At 39.2% G+C, this 24,553-nt stretch overlaps 2 protein-coding genes across 2 annotated transcripts in view; one reads left to right on the top strand and one right to left on the bottom strand.

The window, feature by feature from the left end:
- Positions 1-718: 718 nt before the first annotated feature.
- Positions 719-21,984, bottom strand: miga1 (mitoguardin 1). Its single transcript, XM_036596930.1, has 16 exons — positions 21,883-21,984; positions 20,913-21,054; positions 15,855-16,023; positions 14,296-14,420; positions 12,816-12,942; positions 12,130-12,266; positions 10,543-10,663; positions 8,699-8,799; positions 7,410-7,528; positions 7,111-7,183; positions 6,880-6,966; positions 5,502-5,600; positions 4,803-4,937; positions 4,666-4,719; positions 3,875-3,991; positions 719-2,240 (listed from the first exon to the last, which is right to left on the bottom strand). Exons 2-16 carry the CDS (start codon positions 21,009-21,011, stop codon positions 2,022-2,024), a joined length of 1,782 nt encoding a protein of 593 aa, XP_036452823.1. The 5' UTR covers positions 21,012-21,054; positions 21,883-21,984; the 3' UTR covers positions 719-2,021.
- A 1,852-nt stretch (positions 21,985-23,836) lies between these two features.
- Positions 23,837-24,553, top strand: part of usp33 (ubiquitin specific peptidase 33) — a 58,574-nt gene continuing 57,857 nt past the window's right edge. The window contains exon 1 of the mRNA XM_036596266.1: positions 23,837-24,006. The gene's annotated coding sequence lies outside the window, so the exon portion shown is untranslated. The remainder of the gene's footprint in view (positions 24,007-24,553) is intronic.

Below are 24,553 nucleotides of genomic sequence, written 5' to 3' on the forward strand. Positions count from 1 at the left end.
AGGCGTGGAAAAATGTCCCTGTAGATTTATTTGAAAAACTCCAGTTGTAATAAAGGCAAAGATTTGACATATTGTTCAGTTTTTGAAGTTTATGTGAATGTTAAAAATTAATTACTTGCACTTAATGTACTTAGTATTAAATACATGAAAGAGTGCCTGGTTTTCGTTCCTTGAGATCCAGTAATAACATTGCGCAACATATAAAAATGCCCTTTATATAAGTATTTCTCATTTCTCACATGAAAGATCTTCTTATCTTGGTCAGCATGTGTGCAAAAGTTCTTGGCCCCCATAATTGCCACTATCAGCCACAACCCTCTGGGGCGCTCTAGAAAGAAGTGGTATTTCTTAAAAAAAAAAAACTGGCCCAGTAACATGTTTTTTCTTTCTGTTCTACCTTGTCTTACTTGTTTGATTGTCCACATGCCCTAGATAAGTCACTGTGGTAGGCTTGGGGACATGTTAAGAGCCACAAAACATTAAAAATCCTTTTGTGGTAACAAAGTCAACAAAGGGTCAACAAAGCTAAGCTAAGCTAGGCTAAGCTACAGCTAGTCTGCTCATAGGCTAAACCACAGATCCCCAACAGACAGCTTTTTCCCTCAGTTATCTGGTTCTTACTCAAAGAAAAAAAACGCAGTTTCCACCAGTCAACAGCTACATGCCATGTATGCAGTGTATTGCCTTAGCATAGCCTGGGGCTAAACCCCATCTTTTCCACAAGCCTTTTATTTGCTCATGTTTTCATACATTGTGGCAGCTCACATTATGACACAACCGTTGAAGACTTTTACAGTCATACAGAAAACTGTTTTTTGATCATTTGACAGTACAAATATTCATATTCAGTTTTAGCATGAAGCTAACACTCAGACAGGCAGCTAAGCAGCCCTGTTGTGTACATAGCTTAACTGGACAGTTCAAAAATTCTCAATTGAAAGACAATACAGTCCCAGTTACTTGGACATTTGGCCACCACACACACGCCAACAGACTCATACAGCAACCAAATGACCAATACGGGACATTAACGACAGTCCTGTTCAAACTTGCAATAATGCTAGCTGGATGCTAATGTCCATGGGTAACAAATGGATGAGTTCCACTGCTATACAACATTAGAATCCGCAGTAAGGGAGACGATGCACTGCATCTTCTGGTTCATTCGTGGTTAAATTTCTTTCTTTAATAGCTTTCGATTGGTAGACGAAAAGGTTAATATGTGAAAATTCAATTCGGAATTCAACAATCAATGTTTTCAAGCAAGAAAGGGCTCAAATGCATAGCGGGGCTGTCGGGACAAAATCTTCATTGTCCATTTTTCAATTTTGACGTAGTTTGAAAATAACACTCCCCAATGAATGAACAGAAATGTTACAAAATTACATGGAAAAATTCTGGTTTTATTAACCCCCATTTAATGATAAGAGGGTTTTTTTTCCTTCTCTTGTGCAGTTTTAGGAGATACGACAGCGATAGCGACCTTCCATCATGTTTAGCTATTTGATTTTCCACAATTTTAATGCTGATGTTTAAAAAATAGAGATCTGGGACCACCAAAAATGTGTCATTCAAGAGAAATTAAAAAAATAACCTTTGACAGTTGCAGCCAAAAGTAGGGTCCTTTGTCAAGATTCTCGTTTCAGTATCAAATTCAATTCTCAGTCATTCTGTAGCATTTCTGAGACCATTTATGGTGCCAACATTAGCATGGCAAACATTAACTTAAAACAGTCACAATGAATAAATAATTCATGTACATTTTAAGTGTCAACTGTTCAGTCAAATAGAGCATAATCATCCCACCTATTGCTCTGTTACATCAAACCTCTATCGTTTACTTCAACACTCAAAAAAAACGACGCCCAGAATACAAGGACCTTCTTGCTCAGTACAGCGGAACCCCTCTGTGAACTTTACATGGACGGACACAAGTGAGGGAATCTGCATGAAGGACCAATACAACTCTGTCACAAGCAAGACTGAAGGCGGATCAGCGCAAGTGTGCACAGATGGGCGGCTCACTGGACCCGGGTCTCCAGCAGGGCGCTGGGCACCAGGTGCAGCGGTGTTCCGACGCAGCCGCTGATGTGGCGGAGGGAATCTGCACCCAGGTAGGCCAGCAGCAGCTCGGAGCGCCGGTGCAGCAGGTGGAGAATATCCTCGGCCAGGGTTTCCACACTGGAGTAACGCACCTTTTCCAGGTCGAAGATGTCCTTCAGGAAGAACAGCACCTGGTCCTGCAAGATCAGAACACATCATGTTATTATGTTCCTGCTAAACTGACCCTATAAAGGTGCACATCAGCAATGGTGGAAACTGGAATCGGAAGTACATAATTTTCCCTGTTTTAACCCAAATGTAGTCAATCAGCCAAGATACAATAGATGTCCAAAAGTTTGTAGACATCTGCATTATTCAATCTTTCCTCCAAAATCAAGGGGATTCAGAGGAAGTTTACCCCCCCCCCCCTTTGTTGCAGTTACTGCCTCTACTCTTCCAGGAAGGCTTTACACTAGATGTTGGAACATTGCTGAGGATTTGATTGCATTCAGTCACAGGAGCATTAGTGAGGTCAGTTACTGATGTTGCATGATTAGTTCTGGATTATTCCAACTCATCCCAACGGTACTGGAGCTCCATCACTCCAGAGAATCATCTCAGTGAAAAGGTCCAGAGCATCCCATTCTATTGGTCAATGCTTTTCTATGGACATTATAAGCTCAGTTTGTGCAAATGAACACCTGTATCAGCAACCTTTATAAAACTGCCTTCCACCTTTGATTGCCATTTGGAATAATGCTGTGATAGCACTTCAGATAGATATTATGGATATTTTAATTCCATCCATACCTACATTTTTAATGGGGACAGATACAGACCTAAGGCAGTGGGATCACAGTCTAAGCTGAGCGACATGTGAAAAGTTTCTAATGCTGTTTGACATATGTTATTTATAAAAATGGTCATAAGTATGTTGCTAAAAAGGTAAAAAGGTTCAGAAAACCAGTTCCCAGCAGTGAGATCCAGCAGCATCGTTACTAGTAACTACAGTGGAATTATTTATTTCAGTAGCTATTCACATACAAATAACATGGAAAAATTGAATCTTGAGTTATTTGTTAAAAATTTGTCAATGTGTACAAACTTTGGCAGACATCTTTCTTTGAGATGCCTACATCTGTTATGAATAGAGACCCCGCTGCCTATCAGTTGTGCTCTGTTAGCGCCAAAACAGCGTGTGTGCTTGGACCCCTATGACTGAAACTTGCAATGTAATTTGTATACGGTCCCTAAGCTCATACAGCGGTTATGATACGGCATCAGCTACATAAATTTCAGACGGAAACAAAGTGGAAGCTGATCTTCTTGGTTGAAAACATTGATTTTTTCTGAATTGAATTTTCACATATTAACCTTTTCATCTACCTTTCGAAAGCTATTAAAGAAAGAAATTTAAATGTGAGAAAATGAAACAAACTTCACCACTTACAAATCGTGACCCAATTTTTGGTAATAATATATCAGACCTGATTGGCTGATAAAAACTAAAATAAATGCTGTGCTGTATTTCAACCCATCACATCTACACAATTTACATGAATGACATGCTACATTTTGAATGATGCATATGTTTGGTAGTAGCAGCCATCTTGAAGCTTGCACATTTGTCCATGTTTATAGATCACATTCAGTATCAGAGCACAGACCACAGAAGCAAGTCTATTTGAGATAACACGGTTTGAGTTCCAGAGCAACATTATAAAAGCAAAACATGTTCTGGGTAGTCATCAAGATTTTAGAGGAAGGGGAAAATTGGGTAAATGTAAATTTTGCTGAACTATCATTTAAAGACAGAAATTAAAAACGTTACCTTAAAGAAACAGCAGAAATCGTGCAGGGAGCTTTTAGGGCCGAGGAAGCCCCACGCCAACACAGGGCTTATGTGTTCACACACTGCGTAGAAATGAGCGATGAAACCATCCTGCACCTGAAAAACAGACAGGAGTTAGTGACATTCATGGATTTGGTTATGGTGAGCGGGCAAATGCAGTGCAACATACAACAAAATATTCTACCTTTGCGAAAATGTTTCCTGCCAGAGATGCAAGAAAAGCAGCTAAACCTGAGCTACAGCTAAAAGCAGAGCAAAGTAAGTCTGTGTTTTTGTTTATATTTTTTAGTCTATACTAGAACATCAGCACATACTGAGACATATTTACAGCCAAGATGTTAAAATGGACATAAAATAATGTGGCTCCCAAGGTGGTTTGACAAAGTTAGGATTTATTTCTAATCTCTCTTTAGTTAATGATCACCAAGTCATCAATCTTTAGAATCAATCAGGTATTTGTTATTATCTGCAGTCAAGGTGAAACCCAAGGTGAAGTGTGCATATTTTATACAGGGATAGAAAGCACAAAGCTCTGGTTCCACATGCTGAAACTGATCAAATGATTTGAGTAAAGCTAAAAGTCACAGAACTTTATTCTGTGATCAGTCACAGAAAGGTCTGTGACTTATCAGGTGTTTCTGTTTTTGCCTGGCCATTTAAACCAGATTCAAATTTAAATGAGTGGGTTCCTTTTTTTGAACCCAGAACCCCCAGGTTTGTGTGGTTAATGAGGTGTGAACAGGCCTAAAGACAGTAATCACCAATGGTACCTTCATATGTTGTCTCTTCTGCTTCAGAACAGACCAGCAGCTTGATGCAACAGCCTACGGGGGTAAAAACAGCAATGAGTTGAGTACTTCAGTTCAGTGCAGTTCAAGCTGGACACGCTGAGATTTCTCTGACTTACAGTCTCTTTGAAGGAGCTGTTGAGCCAGCGGTTATTAACGACATTCTGGATGGAAATGGGGGGATTCTCCAGATCCTCAAAGGAATCCATCAGGATAAAGTCCAGCACGATGTCATAGAAGTTTAAATGCTTCACCTATTGGTTTAAAAATACAGAAAATAATACTTGAATTATACAGAATAATAATACAGAATAATAATATTTGTAAACAATATATAGGTGAATAAATCAACTGTCCCTTTTATAATAAAGTTAAATGAACTTAACTTTAGACGCCAAACTGGTTTTTGGCTGACTAACTCAAATTTAGGGGTAAATTATGTTGACTTTTGATTAAAGTTCTCCTTTAAATTAATTTTTGATGATTACATACATTACATATCTGTCTGTTTGAGATATTTTGACTCGTCTGAGGAAATGCGTGATGATTTAGGCATGCTGACTGCAAAATAGGTCTTGGCTGACTGGCTGACTCTCATTTGGGGTAAACTATGCTGATTTTTCACTCAAGTTCTCCTTTAAATGGGGGTAAACACCTGCGGTCAGCTATTTTCTAATCACATTACCTCTCTAAATAAACAAGGCAGTGAGGAATAAAGCTCATTAAGACTGGACTGAAAGCCTTGCACTCACTACCCTGGCCTGTACTTTGGCACTGGCTGGTCGACACATGTGAGAACGTGAGAAAATCTCCCTCACCCCTCTCGTGGCCAGTTCCGCCTCCGTGTTCTCCCAATGATCCGTCTGCTCCAGGAAGCAAATCATGTCCTCGAAAACCTCCTCAAACCTTTTAGGGCTCTGCCAAGCACGAAAAGCCACATCAGCTGTAGCACGAGTAAAATCTCCCATACTTTGGATACAGACTGATGGCATTCACACTTCTAATATACACTGGATTTATAGTACCAGTGTATTTACAGTGGTTTATCCTTATTTTTACCAACTGTCACAGTTTAGAATAGTGTTAGACATCACATGTAGTGTTAAATCAGATATAGTGGTAAAGTAACACGTGGGACTACGCAGTAAGCTATGCAATGCAATGCAAAGCTGCTTATGTTTTAGAGTCTATTCAAGCTGTATTTGTTTTACCTGAGGAGGTACTGCGCTGTGAGTAATTACAAATGAGATCCAGTATAAATCTGCAATGTCTGCAGTTTTTACAAGTCTGCTAGTAATGATTCTGGAGCAAATTATGTTCTACAACTCACCAAACCCAGACTAACAGTAGTCTTGATCAAATCGACATCACAGTCATGTAATAACAAAACCGGGTAAAAGAAAACGGCACCTCCATTTTTTCTTTTTTGCGACCTGAAGACAAGGCTAACTGCTAAAATGAAGCTATTCCTTGACCCAAAAAACACAACACTTTATTCAGATTTACATTTTTATTCAGCAAATGCACCGACATCATAACTGATCACACTTATTCTTAGTGTGGAAAAGTCTGAGATGACCAATCCATTATTTAACATCCAGTTTTGGTGGTCTACCAGGGCTTGCAGGTGGTTGCTAGGAGCATCACACTCTCAGTATCTTTTGATCAGTTTTTGAGCCATAGTTCTGGAAACTTCTTATTATCCTTTGACTTTGACTTTCCTTTTTTTAAGTGGATTATCGTCTATCTAATCTCCTCAGAAATATTCCCTGAAAAAATGGTTAATGGCAATTTGTACTGGAAAGTAAATAAATGAAGAGTGGACTCCACAGTACTGTAGAAACATGTGTATGGAAATGTAGCTACTGTTTGTAATGCAGCTTTGCCCACTTTATAAAGTAGCTTTATGACACGCCACTTGCTGAAATTACTTGTGTAGGGAAATTAAAAAAGAGTTTTTTAAAATTTTGAAAATAAATTCATACACAGGACTCAATTTCACTATTTATATTTGTCTTAAGTTCAACTTTTTGGTGAAGCATCTGAATCCTTAAAGTACAGCTGCTTGAACAATTTCCACAGCTGAACTCAGTCGAACAGTATCAGAGAGAAACTGTCACTTCTACTTGTTGGAAGAAACTGCCAAACGAGCCAGGCAGGTGTGAGGAATGCTGATCTCGAGAGAGAAACACTCACCTTCCTGGCTTTGACAATTATTGAGGACAAGATCTTCTTTCCTGTATCAGCCAGAAACATTCTAGTTGCTTTTTCGCGCAGAATGACCTGAAGAAAGAAACGTTGGTCAGCGTTATTTGAGACAGAGCGCCTCTGAAAAGGCATACCTGGAATTGTTTTCAGGCTTTTAGCGGATTAATGAAAAAAGACCAACTGTAACAACATTCAGGATTGGAGAAAATGCTGCTGTACCTGGCAGGCCTGGCGTATGCAGTGCAGCTTTGCGAGGAAATCCGTGTCCCCAAGACATTCCAGCATCTCCGTTCTGTATGGGAGAAATGACACGTTGACATTTTTATTAAAAAAACAAACAAACAAACAAAAACAAAAACATCAGGCAAGTAAACAGGTTATATTTGAAAGCAAAGCTGGATCAATACAATAATGATATAGAACCAATACTGGTATAGTATTGCTAATAGTGATGGATTCTACCTCAATGTATGCATGTTTGATTTATGTCATTTTATGAGACCCTGTTATTGTCTCACCGGAGGACTCTACAGGAGATCTTGCCATCCTCGGCCATCTGCAGGGCCTCTTCGTAGAAGGGGTAATGGCAGAGCGAGCCGAGGCCAAAGGCACTCCTCATCTCCCTGTGTTCAGACAGCTGAAAGAGAGGGAGAATGGTCACATCTACAGCAGCTGCTTCTAAAAATCCCAGATTAGGTGTAAAGAAATGAGAACGATAATGATCTAAAGCAAACATATTAACACTTATAATGCATATTTTTGTTCCTCAGTCCAGCATTAGCAGCAAAAGACTGAAACAGATTCTACTTCGGTGCACTAGGTGGCGATATGCATCTTTGACTTGCTAGATGTGGAGTGAAGATGTCTAGCTATTCTCTCACAACAGCGCAAGCTGGCAGGACAGTAAGCAGAGTTAGCCAGCTATTTATTTGACATATGATATAAAATTTAATTTTCTTGTGTGTACATAGTTCTGTATATACTTATTGAATATATCGCTGTTGTCAGAACTAAACCTCGTATCTCCAAAATGATAAATTTACAGGAGAACGAAAAAACCTACTTTACTTTTAATGTAAGTCAATAGAACCAGACTTTTTTCCAAGTCATTTTGAATTGTTTCTTTTGGTCCATTCATCATGAAATTCACATGCAATGTAAAGAACAACAGGTATTTTCAAATTATGTCAAAAACTGAAAAAAAAATGGAGATACAAGGTTTTCTTCTGCCAACAGCGATATGTTTATTTTTGCAATATACTTATGGTTATATTCAATAGGAACTACAAATAAATATCAATAATTATCAATATCATACAATATGGGAAAATATACTGTAATACAATTTTCAGCCATATTGTCCAGCCCTATTTTAGACACTTAAAACAGAAAAAATATTAAATAACTTGGTCCCTACATCATATAAGCAAGGAGACGAACAGGTTTACCATTATTTCACCAATTAATGCATAAAAATTCAGAAGACGCGTGGAGGTTCACTGATGGTTTCGGATAGTAAATAAAATGGCTATATTTGTGTTGTAGACATGGTGACTCCTGGTTCCTATCACCACCACTGTAAAGTAATCTGAATACATTTATCACACATGCTGGTTTTGATTCTGTAAGCATAAGGCAAAGTACTCAAAGCTAATCTTGTCTCGTTGACTATATTTGAGGTACATCATCTATTCCTTTAAAACAAAGAGACGAGGAGCTCGATTTTTTAGGTATTTGAGAGCAGTGCCAGACCACGTTACCATAGAAACAGTGTGACAGTTTAGCCCACGTTAGCAGGCCTCCTCACCTCGGCAGCAGACACAAAGGAGTCGGTGGAGGCGATGCTAACAGAGTCCCTCAAACACGAGTCGTCTAAATCCTCCCTCGCCGAGACGTCTGTGTGTTTATCTGCCAGACAGAGAAGAAAGCTTAGTCAATTAGCGCCGTCTCACGTGTGGCAGCGTAGTGACCTCATGCCAAGACAGGACAGAGCCAGAAACAACCAACAAATTCTGCCTCTGTGGACAGTCAGTGTGCAGGTACAACAGAATTCAGTGAGCAATTCTGAGTCTGATCATTATAACTTTACACAATAAGCAAGAGTTAAATAAAGTCCTACTGCCACTCATAAAATCTATGAAAATGTACAGTATGGTTTAAAAAGTATGGTTCAGTACGGTTCTATTGAATTTCCAGTCAAAACATGCATTATTCATGAATTTATTATTAATAATAATATAATAAATGTATATATTTTCCAGTGTTGGGAGAAAAAAAGAAAAAATATGATACAAAATTATGTAATTGCACAAAAGCCTCAATGACTAAATATAATATCAGATTTTTCAGTGTTCAGTGTGTCCAGTCTTAGCCTTTATTTCATTCCTTTCAGGAGACTCACTTTCAGTTTCTCAAAGAAATCTGCAGCCACACCTCCAAAGTTCAGTCATAGAAGTTTTTTTTTTTGAAAAGCGTTCTATACAGCACCAAAAAGGGTTCTTCTATTATTACAAGCTTGACATCATAACAGTAGAAGAACCTTTTTTGGTGCTATATAGAACCCTTTTCAAAAAGGAACGCTTTCATGATGCAAAGAACCCACTAATCATGCAAAGGGTTCTTTGAGTGTCTGTGGTTCTATAAAAAAACATTTTCTTTACTAAAGAACCCTTGAAGAACCATCCTTTTCAAGAGTGTACAGCACATTCTCCATCAATCTGAAGAACGAGTTGATGATGCAAAAACTCTTTAATTGTGCAAAGAGTTCTTTGAAAGTTCACGGTTCTATATGGAACCATTTTCATTACTAAAGAACTCTTGAAAAAAAAACATATTTTTTAAGAGCGTACAGTGTATTCTCCATCAATCTAAAGAACCCTTTCACGATGCAAAGAACCCCTTAATCATGCATAGGGTTCTTTGAAAGTTCATGGTTCTATATAGAAACATTTTCTTTACTAAAGAACCCTTGAAGAACCATCTTTTTTAAACATGTACAGCACATTCTCCACCAATCTGAAGAACCCTTTCATGATGATGAGAACCCAATAATCATGCAAAGGGTTCTCTGAGTGTTCATGGTGCTATGCAGAACCATTTTCTTCACTAAAGAACCCTTTAAGAACAATATTTTTTAGGAGTGTACAGCACATTCTCCATCAATCTGAAGAACCCTTTCATGATGCAGAGAACCCATTAATCATGCAAAGCGTTCTTTTGAGTTTTCATAGTTCTATAAAGAACCATTTTCTTTGCTAAAGAACCCTTGAAGAACTATTTTTTAGGTGTGGAGAAATGTACATAACTGTGCTCACACGTCAATATAGAAAATACAGTATGTTGTGATGAAGTAGCAGAACAAACAGTAGGTCAGCGTAGACGGACGTGCTGGACTGCATGTGGTTCTGATAGTGACGCTACACAACAACGTGCACACGTGTGGGGTGAACTTTACAAGAAGTTTAACCTTCTGTAACCAGATGACTTTGGACTGAATCCAGCTGCTTTATTTAGACTGGAGTCGTGAGAACCGTACAACGGAGCTTTAGTGAGCAGACCAACTGACAGAGACATACACAACAATCCGATTTTTTCAACAAGGAAATATGGCTTTAATTCTTCGTAGATATGGTCCAGGCCTTACTGACTTACCGTTACCGGCATGTGAAGAGTGGTCGGACACGCTCAGCGCTCCCTCAAACTCCTCCTGGAGGCGATAGGCCCTCTGCAGCAGGGACTCCAGCTTGTGGATGAATTCTGCACTGATTATGTCCTGATAAAGCAGAGGACTCACGTCACTTATTCAGCTCCAAATGTGGATAATTGAAGGTGGTGGAAGTGATGATATTCATATGCAGACGTTTGTGCATCCCTGTTCAAATTCCATGTTTAATTAAGTAATAAGCCACTTGAGGGCGTGCATTACAGTGATTTTAATCATAGCCGTGTCATAGGTGTCGTTAGGCAAGGAAAACCCTTTACTCGTAATAATTACTGTAACATGACCTCACACAGCTTACTGCATCATAAAACAGCAGACAATATAAAATATGATAAAATACGCAAATTTTCAATAAATAATTCAAATTAATGAACAAAAGTTGATATTCATATGTAGACATTTGTGCATCCCTGTTCAAATTTCATGTTTAATTAAGTAATAAGCCACTTGAAGCCGTGCATTACAGTGATTTTAATCACAGTATGGGGTGTTGTTAGGCAAGTAAAATCCTTTTGCTCGTAATAATTACTGTAACACACAACCTCACACGGCTTACTGCTTTCATAAAACAGCAGACAATATAAAATATGATAAAATAGGCAAATTTTCAATAAATAATTCAATTAATGAACAATTATTCCATGAAGAAATTTATATCCTTTCGAGTATGCTATTGTTGCCAAGCAACCATGGATAGCTGAAAGAGCAAAAGAACATCACCTATTTTTTATATTTCATGAACTTTTTTCCAATTTATAATCATAAAATAACGAACACATCATAATGTAACAGTTATGTCATAGCATTTGCAGAAGTACTAAAAAGAAAATGTAACAGATTCTATCAGCACTGTTAATTTTGAATGTGTAAAGCTTACTATTGGGCAGTTCTTGTGTATGTGTGTTTCTCCTCACGTCTATCTGGACGATGTGCCGATCATTTATTTAATTATCATCGTTCTGTTATAATTATCATACATTTAATCTTTAGTCTCTTATGCACGTTTCAGGGAGCTCCATGCCTAAATTCCACTGTAAATGCCAAAGAACTTGAACTTGAACCGTGACTGCCAGCAAGACACATGCACGCTCTAATCTTCAATAAGCCGTCTACAGGCTTCGCCAAGGCCAGCTCACCGGAGGACGATTACTATTTAAAAGCGAGCAGCAGCTTAAAAGAAAGGACGCTGGTTTTGGGTGAAAGTGAACTGCAGTTAATCCATGTCTTTGGCTGACTTTAACCTCCATCAGTGTCTGGAAGGCGCAACACTGAAGCTGTCGGTGCAGTGAAGCGGTCAATTATGCAACAAAACCATTCTTTGTCCAAAAGCAACAGCTCAATAACATCAATAACCCTGCAGCAGAGGCCAGTGCTTGCCCACACGCCATCGATCATCTCTATATACGGTTCTAGCCAAAGTGAATTGACAGCAAACCATCATGTGGTCACATTTTTTCCCCATGAGGATGATTCCAGTGAGGAGGTCAGTTGTGCCAATTTATAACAAGGTCCTGTACCTCCACACTTTCCTCCGCGATGGCGTCTCCAGCCCCCAGCTTCACCGAGGCACAGCTGGCCTCGTCCTCGGCTAGCCGGCTGCGGAACGTTAGGGCCTGCTCCCAGCGCCGTAGAGCCTCTTCAAACAGCTCCATACCTGGAGGAACACCACCAGAAATGTATATTAGGGCTGGAAGAACTAGTCAACACGTTAGTAATAAAAAATTATCGACATAAATTTGTTTTTGGTGACAGGAATCAGATATTTTGAGAGTTTAATGCAGAGTTTAATGAAAATTATTACATGAAATGGTTAAAAATACACAGCCTGATGCCTGAAACATTGTTTTGTGATAGTTCTGAGAAGGTTATGGCTTAAAAAATATAGTCTATTATTAAATTCATTATGGCAGAGTGGCACACGGAGGGGGTAATAAGGCAAAGTAGTACATGATGAAAACATTGATTTACCATCATCAACATTACACATAAAGACTCAGAAGACTCGTGTAGGTTCACTGGTGGTTTTGCATAGTAAATAAAATGTCGTAGTTGTAGTCATGGTGACCCCTGGTTCCTATCACCACCACTGTAAAGAAATCTGAGTCTATAAGTTTCTCTACAATTAACCGTTTCACATCAAACCGCTTTGGTTAACCATTCATACAGTCTAGCTTCACAAACAACATAACGTGCTGACCCTCACCCATCAGGTAGAGGTTTTCGGGGGTGGTGACGGGGATGACGTTACGGAGCTCGCTTTCGTCTGCTCTGTCCCAGCAGCTGGAGCCATTAGGACACGTGCAGCTGCTGCAAGAGTTCATGCTCTTCACCTGAGAGAAAGCAGAGTATACTCAGTGATGCTAATACAGATCAGCACTAAAAAAAGATTCGGAAGTACTGACAGATTTGTGCCAAGTGTTACTAAATACCCAACACGGCTACCTTCACAACATTTACCAACAGATGAATTTAAACCACTGGTACAGTGAAAAATCTAATTTACACAATTTTACCCTTTGATTCGAAAACAAAAAAGAACTCACTTCACGTCTTCTTACGTCTAATTGTATTTTTTTTAATGTTAGCAACTTTAATGAAGGCTTAGCTTCGCCCACTCAAAGCACAATCATGTCAGACAACAGTGACAATTCTAACCTCATCCAAAAGCTATATTTTTGGCTCTTTAAATATGTATTTTACATATATGGTCATCTAAGGGCACCTAATTATACAACCTATATAAGCTTGTTGGATGTCCCTTTCTAAAACCATGGGCCTTAACATGGAGTTGCCCTTCTTAGCAGCCATAACAGCCTCCACTCTCCCGGGAATGCCTTCTAATTCATCCGAAAAGTGGTCAGTAGGGGTGAGGTCAGGGCTCTGTCCAGGCCACTGGAGTTCATGCTGGAACAGGAAAGGGTCTTCCCCGAACTGCTGCCACAAAGTTGGAAGCATATAATTATCTAAACACATTAGCCTTCACTGGCCTCGTGCAACAAAGGATATGTGCTTCAGCACTCGGTGGTCCCACTCTGTGAGTTTGCGTGGTCTACTGTCTCGTGGCTGAGCTGTTGTTGCTCCTTGATGCTTCCATTTAACAATAACAGCACTTACAGTTGTCTGGGGCAGATCTAGCAGTGTAGAAATTCTTAAACTGACTTGTGGCAAAGGTGGCATCCTATGGCAATGCCACATTTAAAGTCACTGAGCTCATTAGTACAACCTGTTCTATAATTAAGAGTATGTCCACATACTTTTGGTCACATAGTGTGATATCTACTGTTTTAATAAATAACCCTGTTCACCTGTAGTGTCTCACCTTAAGATTTTGTAGGCAAATGTAGCTATGAAAGAATCAAAGCTGATGGTTTTTAAGGTCATTTTGTCTAATTTTATGGGTAACAATAAGACATACAGTGTCAAAACACACATAAGCCATATTACTTACAAACTAAACACGGTCTGAGCTAACTGTGAAGATTAAGGCAGGCAGTTTGCATGATGCTAATTGGTGGGTATAAGCTTCTATTATTTGTTACCTATACTGGCCTCTCGGCCAATTAACTACAGGTATGGGGAGGGGAATATTTTGGAGTTTTGTTCGGTGAACTATCCCTTTAAAAAGTCCAGAAGCCTTGTAAAAACATCACTGTAATAGCGACTGCCCAGCTAAGCGGGTTTACCGAGGCCAAACTCTGCAGGGAGCCGGAGAGCTTGCTGTACAAGCTGCCATTAGGCACCACATGGCAGGAGAAGCCGTTCTTCGAGGTCAGAGACAAACTTAGGTTCTGGCGGCTGCCAGCAACATCTGCAGGAAGACAAGAGAGCGGTCATTTCACCATCGACAGCCTCATCATTTCCATATAACAGCAGGAATACTATCCACCCAGCCAATATGGTCTATACAACATAATCAACGACAGAGAGTCAGAGAGCAGGCCTTCGGAGAGACACTACACTGTAAGGGTCCTTATGTGGACCCTCAGTCTCATAACGTACATATTAGTTTCATTATAATTACAGAATAACTCATTTTCAAAGATGAAGTCTTCAGATTAATATGTAAATATAACAAATCTGTTTTCTATGCTATGTAAATATGCAAATAGATATGCTTTAATTCCTGTTCTCTCGTATTTTAACTAATGTCTTTTAATTTCTGCCTAATTTATGCAAGTTAATGTGCAATTATATGTCTTGCTACTGTAACACTGCAATTCTTCTCTAGGATCAGTAAAGTTGTGTCTGTCTATCCATCTGTCTGTCTGTCTATCCATCTGTCTGTCTATCCATCTGTCTGTCTGTCTATTCATCTGTCTGTCTATCTGCCTGTCCGTCTATCCATTCATCTATCTGCCCGTCTATCTATATTTGTCCGTCTATCTCTCTGTCCGTCCGTCTATCTATCTGCCCATCTATCTATCAGTCAGTCTATCTATCTATTTGTCCGTCTATCTGTCTATCTATCCATTCATCTGTCTATCTGTCTGTCCGTCTATCTCTGTCCATTTATCCATTCATCTATCTGTCCGTCTATCTATATTTGTCCATCTATCTCTCTGTCCGTCCATCTATCTGTCCATCTATCTATCAGTCAGTCTATCTATTTGTCCGTCTATCTGTCCATCTATCCATTCATCTGTCTATCTGTCTGTCCGTCTATCTCTCAGTCCGTCTATCTATCTGTCCATCTATCCGTCTATCTGTCTGTCCGTCTATCTCTGTCCATCTATCCATTCATCTGTCTATCTGTCTGTCTGATAACTAATAATAAGCTTGTATGGTGTTAATGTCTGAGTGCTGTGTGGTTGATTAGACAGTGTAAATTCTACTGAATCTGTTTTTTGCTGTTAGAATAAGGAGCAGTATTGATTTATTTTAAAGTTATTCATTGCTTTAAAACACTCAACATGCAAAAATAGTTCTTTTTTGTCAAACATCTCTTTACAAACCTATTTTTCATTGCATTTAAAGTAGAGCTGCACTGTATTGTCTTATTTTTTACTCATCTAGTTGTTCTTTTTAATTTCAGGCTATTTTTCTATTTATAAACTTGTTCAAATACAAGTAAAGTTAAAATACAAGTAAATATAATAGTAAATATAGGCCTAAAGTATAGTAATAATTTACTAACGCTAATGTTGCCTCATCAACATTGAAAAGCCAGGACTGCTTGAAAGAGTCCATCTGCAGATAGATACGTAGCAAGTTGCCTGATCTCGAGTCGAGTGCCGTGATTTACCTTTCGGTTGGGGAAGCCCTGAGAGGAAATCGAACGCCTCCTGTTCCCGCGGCGACTGGCTTCTCTTCCTCCCTTTCCTCCTCCTGAAGTGTCGGGCGAGGAGGGCGAGCGAGACGGCGCCGAAGGCTGTGGCGGCCACCAGCTTCTTGGTGCCGGCGCTGAGGCTTACCTGGTCAGGAGAGGAGAGAGACATGAGTCCTGGGTCAAGCTCAGGACTCCAATCAGCCGTCCGGCTCTCAGCGAACCCACAGCAGAGTGACAGAGGGAGAGAGAGTGAGAGAGCGGGAGAGAGATAGAGGGAGGGAGAGACAGGCGATCGAATGACAGGAGCTTGTCCAGCTGGGATAGCGATGATTGGTCAGTTGTGATTTGATCACGGACGTCAGGTCCAGTTATCCCTGAAAGATCGATCTCTCACACACAAACACAAACTTCAGAACGTGAGGTCATGTGTTCATATGTATGTCCTGAGACAAAACAGGTCTATTTCTGCTGTTTTAGCCACTGTTCGCTGCTAATAATGCAATTTCTCGGAGCTGTTATTGCATCTGATATGAAAGAAAGCCGAAGCTTTTTATTCAGCTTGTGTCACAAAATACATTGAACAGGAAAACAAATGATTAGGAGTAGAAGGCCACAAAATCAGTAGGGTTTTTATCATTACGCTGATTATTCAAATCAATAATGAGCGATTACTGATCTGACTGGTGCTCTGAATGAGCTCACACACTCGCGCAGAAAAAACATGGTGCTTCCAACAATAAAGGAAGCCTTGTGCATCTTTCATACAGTGATAGGAAACACAGTAACAGCATTCATGTGGTTAAAGGGGGTTAACTCAAAACTGTACGAGTGTATTTTAAGCCCATCACGGTTGTGCCGCTCTGCCTCTCCCGAGCATCTTGTTTGCTGTCAAAACTGGGTGCATCCAATCAGAGAGAAGTGGGCGGAGTGTATGCTTCAGATGCACCCACTTGGGTTTTTTTTTTGGTCCTTTTTAAGATTATAAAGGGGTTGTGATTTTGGAGGTTTATTTTTTGCTAGCAGGAGGGCGTGGCAGGTGTTAAAGTTTACTTTTAAGTACCTACAAGTATCTACATGCAGTAACTTTCCAAGTCTAACCATAGCCATAGCCTCATAGCGTTGTAGAGCTCATTTGTTTCTTTGTACGGTTCCCCAAAAACACATTTTAAATGCTATTTTTAATGCTACTACACTCTGTATATGTATATTAGAATAGTAGTTCTATAATTGGCTCATTATAATACAGTTACAGTACTGCACAGTCTTAGGCCACCAGTAAAATTCGATGTAGAGCTATTTATCTGGGCAGTAAGTGCTTATATTTTCTGAAAATCACTCACTTTAGAACAATCAATAAACATTAATACAAATCATAAGGCCAATATTTATCACCACCATTCAATACCTGCTTCAGTTAAGCCTTCATTAAATTAACTCAGGTGTGCTGCTGATGGAAATGCAGGCAATGACTGGAGCTGCTTCAAGGGGAAAAGGTACCAAACCTGTTATTTGCAAATTTCTGCTAATTTTTTATTATAAAATCTACTTTTAGCTGCAACAGATCAGTGAGCTGGAACTCACTACAACAGTCTCTAAAACTCGGATCGCTGTCACTCGGCTGTTTTAAACTTTCTATAAACTATAATTTAAACTATGATTGTTTTAGCTGAGTTTAACTTTTCCTTTCTCCTTTTTGTTTATTTTTCCCCTCAATTATTTTGTATTTTTTTTTATTTCGCTAATTAAAATCTTAATTTGATCTTAATTCTATTACTGTATTTACTTATTCGTTTTGGTTACTTTTTACAATCCTTTTACTTGACTGTTTCAAATTTCAGCTTGCCTTGTTTATCATATTTTGTTGAAATTCTATACAATGGTTTCTTATTTCTGATTTATCTTACTGTCATTTTCATTATATTATTCTATATTATATTTTAATATTATTACTCATCTTGCTTGATTTTGTTTTATTCTTAAAATAAAAATATTATTTTTGTTTTTATTTTACATTCAATTTGTTCTTTTATTTTTAGTTTAACCTGATTAAATTCAAATCTATTTCTTTTTTAATCCCTTTATGCTGTAACTGCTTGGCTGCACTGAAAATGAGGGTCACATTATGTATTTCTGAGTGAATATAAAGTTTGACTGACTGATTGACTGACTGATATCAGTGTTTGTTTGTTTACATTCTAATATTTTATGTATTTTAGCGTTTTACAAGATCTTGACTTGGCTAAAACATTTTTGCACAGCACTGTTTACATGCTGCTTATTATAAAACACGGAAATGCCAAGCACATCCAAAATAGCCAGTTGTCCCATCAGAGAGAGGAGAAAATCAAGCTCCACAGGTGTTTCTGTCCATCCTTCCACTGTGAGAAGACGACTCAGCCCTATGGGTCTGAAAGGATGTGTAGCTGTCAAGAAGAACCTCACTGAGAAAAGGAGACGGACACATCAAACAAAGAAGCTGAAGAATGGACTGACCACCCCAGAGTCCAGACCTCAACCCCACTGAAAGCTAAGCTTGTACTTAATGGCAGGTTTTACTGGAAATCAAATAAATGAAACGTGGTCTCTGATTTTTGCACAGTGCTGTACAGCCATTCTTCTGCACGTTCCCTGTAAAAAAGCTTGTGATCATTTCCTTTCTGTTCTCCATTCATTAATTCCAACAAGAACTCTCCCAATAGAACTGCCAAACTCAATATCACATCACTATGGACAACATGACCTTCGCTGACCAAAGCACTATCACTGGCCAAACGTCTATAAGGCCTCCAATAAGCAATTCACACAGGGAGTGAGCAGGCCAGACCCACTTTACTGTTAATCTGGACAAACTATATTTATCTTCAACCACTTTATCAGAAGCCCCTCTCTGGTGGCTCCACCCTGCTGGTGTACAGTAAGGCACTGTGTCTCATTGGTTAAGGCACGATTTGCGTTAGCCATCCTGTAGTTCTTTCTGACCACAGCCAGTCTTGACTGGAGGTCCACTCTGATACATATTTATACATATACACACACACACACACACACACACACACATACATACATATATACATATATACATATATGTATATATATGTATATATATATATATATATGTATATATATAGAGAGAGAGAGAGAGAGAGAAAGAGAGAGAGAGAGAGACAGAGATACACATACATACAAATATATATATTTGTAATATATATATTATACGTATATATTTTTTTTATTTTATTTATTCATCTATATAAAACTTCAAACCTTAACAACTAAATTATGCATCGATTTGAAAAAACAAAGGAATTCAGATTTCATTTGTCCAAAATAATTTACTTACATCAGATTCCTTTTGTAAGAATGCCTCATATCTTATCACACAGTAACAAACACTGCGATTGGTTAAATTGCTCATTATCATATTACAAACTTCTGCAATATCAGCCAATTTCACGATAATGATTAACTAATAATATATTGTGCAGCCCAACTACAGCAGCAACAGCAGCAACCGATGGGCTACAATCTGTAAATGTAAAACCTACCCAGCAGACTTCTAAGGTAGCTGGAGTTCATAAGGTGGCCAGTAAGTCACATGACAAGGTAAGGGTTTCTAATAAAGTGGCCATTGAGCGTTTATGATCACATATTCGCCTTATTAGCAATATATTTTGAATCCTGTGGTCTTCTTAGTTTTACTGCCATCGCCTGTGACATAAGCCTGTAGATGTGATCAACAGTTGGCGAGCAACACACTGCCATTTATAGCACTACTTAGCAACAAGAGAGAGTGAGTGGACGGCACGTAGCACGCCAGGCCAAACAGTGACCGTTCAATCCGCCTGTGTCTGGAGGGAACGTTCTAGTGCCTCTGTTTCAACATCAAAGAAGAATGACATCAGAACAAGCTCCTGTATTGTACCTACCATAGGTCACAAAACGGTGAAGGAACCTCAGTGATGCAAAAACAATGAATGAAGGTCAATGAGGTACAGAGGGAACTAATCTAGGCCACAGGCCTGTTGTTCCAAATCAATAACACTTTAGTCAGTTACATAATCCACATAACATTACAATCTACAGCAGCAGTGCATTGATCAGACCAATATGCAGATTCAGACAACAGCAAGCCTGTTTAAAAGAGTAGCAGCTTAGTAGTTTAGTATAATACAGTAATATAGTAAAAAATAAAATATGCGTATATACACGTATAGGGATATATATAGGGATATATACACACACACACACACACACACACACATATATATATGTATATATGTTTAACAAACACACACACAGCAAAAAAAATTACTTTTATATCAAAATCATGCAATTTACAAATCGTAATTTTTTAGCCAAAAACAGGCCTGAACCTTAATTTATAGAAAATAACTGCAATTTAAAACACAGTATAAACACAATAACACAGTTTAAAACACAATATTAGTCAGAAAAAAAAAATCAAAATTAGATATCGTCTCCAAAACGTTCAGCCCTACTCATCAGCATCCAACATTGTACCAGCTGGTGTTAGCTCATTAGCTCATCTGAAGGGGCAGGCGCTGTTACTCAGACACTAAACCTACCTATTTCCCTATATTTTTTAATAATAATAAAACTATTTCTTTTAAAAAGTAAACCTACATCTACGCTAATTTTATTTTTTCTTCATTTCATTGTTGCTTTTTGCTTCCCTTTGGTTAACTGGATATCTGTTTATGAACTTCCATGGATACTGGAATATCACAATTAGTCGGAATACTCATCCCTAGTCTGAAACACCTGCTTCACCTGCTGCTTCATGTCAAACTGGGGACCTTCCAGGGCAAAGTACTGCAGAGATTAGTGTTTACCCTCGTCTAACACTCTGAATTCAGTTAATGAAGCCCTTGCTAATTAGCTGATGAGCTCAATCAGGCGTGTTTAATGAGGCAGGGTGCTGAAGTCTGCAGTGTTTTGGCCCGCAAGGACTGGAGCCTGACACATGTGCACTAGAGTACTGTGCATTTTATACACTTGTCCAAGCCTGCTTACCCGTGGAAGAGAGGAAAAGACGGACAGAGGCAGGTCCAACACGCGCAGGGCAGCCAGTTTTAAGGACAGCGGCGAGTTTTGGAGAACGTCTTCTGCCATTGTGCCATAATCACGTTATCCAGTGCCCATTCACCTCGACACGCTGGAGAACACATATAGACATAACAAACACAAAAACTGACTGGATTAAGACCAGAAAATTTGTTTGGCGGCTCCAATTTGTGTATTTGCGCTGCGGCAAGGAAGCTTAGCTAGAGTATACTAGCAACAGTTGTCCTTGCATTTGTATTTCAATCCATTGCTTCTCAAAGATTTTTTCAGATTTTCCACTATTTTACCATCAACTCAGAAGACTCATGTAGGTTCACTGGTGGTTTTGGATAGTAAATAAAATGGCTATATTTGTGTTGTAGACTTGGTGACCTCTGGTTCCTATCACCACCACTGTAAAGAAATCTGAGTCGTTAAGTTTCTCTGCAAATGAACAATTTCACATCTATGACCCTTTAACAAACAATAGGGGTCTTCAAGCAAAAAAAACCCTGCTGCACAGAATATGACAAACGTTATCATCAAAACACTGTATGGTGATATTTCCATTTCTTTAACCATTTATACTCTATAAGTCTAACAGTCTGAGAAGGTGATGGCATGGATTCACTACAGATTTAAATAAAGAAAAAAAGGAAAGAAAAGAGAAAAAAGTGGCTTCATGTTGGAATTTTTCCGTTCCACCTTAAATGCTGCATCAGTTACACTGCGGCTCCTGAGGCAATAACAGTAACTACTGCACCATTTAAGGTGGAACGGGAAAATTCCAACATGAAGCTGGCGAATAATAAAGCTGATTCAGCCTCGAACTGTCACACATTCCGCGTATTATATTCACATCTAATGCCACCGCTGCGCCTTCAGGGCGTCAGATAAACAAACCCATAAAACCCAAACAGAAGATAAACGGGCGTCTTACTGTCAGTCTTCGTGTCGGTGAGCCAGCAGCGCCTCAGCCTGAGCTCAGAAAGGCGAACGTGGGAAAGACGGAGGGAGTGACGTCACGCCTCACTTACGTAACACTTCCAGTGCTTTCAGACGGGCCTTCAAAATTAAAGTCGGAATTAGAGCAAACTCAAAAGTTCAAATTTAACTTTGCGAGCAGAAATGATGATTTTCCACGAGATCTGTGCTAATTTTTCAATTTACGGAGCCTCTGTGGTAAAAAAAAAAAAAATGTAATGAAATTGCATTGCCACGCAATAATTTTGCATTCTCTCGCAATAATTTTGTGTCCTCTTACAATAATGTTGCATTCTCTTGCAATAATTTTTATGTTCTCTCAGAATAATTTTGCATTCTCTCGCAATAATGTTGTGTCCTCTTGCAATAATTTTCATTCTCTCACAATAATTTTGTTTCTCTTGCAATAATTTTTCATTCTCTCACAATATTTTTCCATTCTCTCATACAAATTTTGTGTTCTCTTGCAATATTTTTGCATTCTCTCATAAAAAATTTTTGTTCTCTTGCAATAATTTTGCATTCTCTCACAATATTTTGCAGTCTCTTATAATAATTTTTTGTCCTCTTGCAATAATTTTGCATTCTCTCACAATATTTTTGCAGTCTTTTATAATAATTTTGTGTCCTCTTGCAATAATTTTGCATTCTCTCACAATATTTTTGCATTCTCTCATAATAATTTTTTGTTCTCTTGCAATAATTTTGCATTCTCTTGCAATAATTTTGCATTCTATCATAATCATTTTTTGTCCTGATGCAGTAACTTTGCATTCTCTCGCAAAACCCAGTGCATTTGCAAGGATAGTTTTGGATAGTAAATAAAATGGCTATTCTTGTGTTGTAGTCATTGCGACCCCTGGTTCCTATCACCACCACTGTAAAGAAATCTGATTCTCTACAATGAAGCTTTTCATGAAAGATGAAACACTATGAAAGATGGAATGATTCAGCAATTTTGAAAAATTGAGGGAATTCCCCTTTATGCAAATACTTATGCAGCACTTCAGACGTAACAATAAGAACTGTTAAAAGACGCCGTCAGACGAGTCATTCAAGATCACAAAGAACGCAGATTAGGATGCAGCCCAGATTTCGATATGTGCGTTTGAGGGGGGAAATCTACAGAGCCCCTCAGACGACATGACGATTATTATTAATAAGGCATGGACACAAATTACTACACTGAGGCCATGAGTTACTATTTTAAGGCCATGAATTACTATATTGAGGCCACGAGTTACTATACCAAGGCTTCAAATGGCTACGCTGAGGCCACAAGTTACTACATTGAGGCCACGAGTTTCTATACTGAGGACACAAATTACTATATTGAAGCCACAAGTTACTATACCAAGGCTACAAATGACTATACTGAGACCACAAGTTACTAAATTAAGGCCACAGATTACTATATTGAGGCCATGAGTTACTATACTAAGGCCACAAATTACCATATGAGGCACCCCGAGTTACTATATTAAGGCCAAAAGTTACTATTTTAAGGCCATGAATTACTATATTGAGGCCATGAGTTACTACATTAAGGACATAAGTAACCATATTAAGGCTACAAATTACTATAGTGACCAACAAGTTACTATATTAAGGCCACGAGTTATGAGAAACTTAACTCGTGACCACAACATATTAATTTATGTCCACGCCTTTTTAAAAACTAATCACCATACCACCTTAGGGGCTCTGCAGAAATCACCAAACTGTGCCACAACGCGGCCACCCAGGGACCCGAGCTGGGCTCTTCTGGGCTAGATGAAAGAAGACACTCTGCTATGTCCCCGTAGCTCGACTGGGGGGCGCTTGGGCTGGGATTGTGTGCAAACGCTGCCTACGCGATTCGCCCGTCGTTCCACCCTTTCTCCGCTAGGCGGCGCCACCGAGTCCTCGCCGCTCACTGTCGGTGTTAGAGAGCAGGAGAGCGCCGCTCCAATGTGTCACATCGCAGACGAGACTGGAGGGAGTAAAGGATGTAAATAAAGGAGAGAAAGCGAGCTGTGGGCGTCTTAATCGGCGAAGAGGTCTATCGTTCTTCATTCGCACCGCGCGCCGCTGCCTGGAGGTAAAGCCTAAAGCAGACGACGTCAGGGTTGCGTTATTAGCTTCGCGGCTAACTGCTAGCTGCTGTTTGTGGCTGTGACTGATCTCCTGTGGCTTCGTTTTTGAATTTCTCAAGCCGTCGCTCATGTTTTATGCTTGGACTCGCACTGTCGCCTCGTCGACTAAGCAAGCAAGTCTTTAATTTGCTTATTTGAGCTCCCTCCGCCTGCCTGCGTTAGCTTGGTTAGCTCTGCCAGCTGTCAAATGCCCTTATGGCCTAACGTTAGTCAGCTTTCGCTTCGGCCGAATTCCAATTCGCGCCGTTCTGAGCATGTAGTGCACTAGTTAGGGTGCAACAGTCGTTATTCCTTGCTCTATTTAGCTAGTGCTCTAGCTAGCTAGCCTAACCGGTGGTATTTCGTTTGTTTTGGTCAGCATAAGCTTCAGATATGTGTTGCTTGGACACGTAGTGGCTTCTCCGTGAGTATTTTCAGGCTTCAGTTATACAGAAATGTGATGTTTTATTCAGAAGCAGGAGTCTGAAAGTGCTGAGGAGAAACATTTCTAAA

The sequence above is a fragment of the Colossoma macropomum genome, unplaced genomic scaffold (assembly GCF_904425465.1).
Source record: "Colossoma macropomum unplaced genomic scaffold, Colossoma_macropomum, whole genome shotgun sequence".
NCBI classification, from domain to species: domain Eukaryota; kingdom Metazoa; phylum Chordata; class Actinopteri; order Characiformes; family Serrasalmidae; genus Colossoma; species Colossoma macropomum.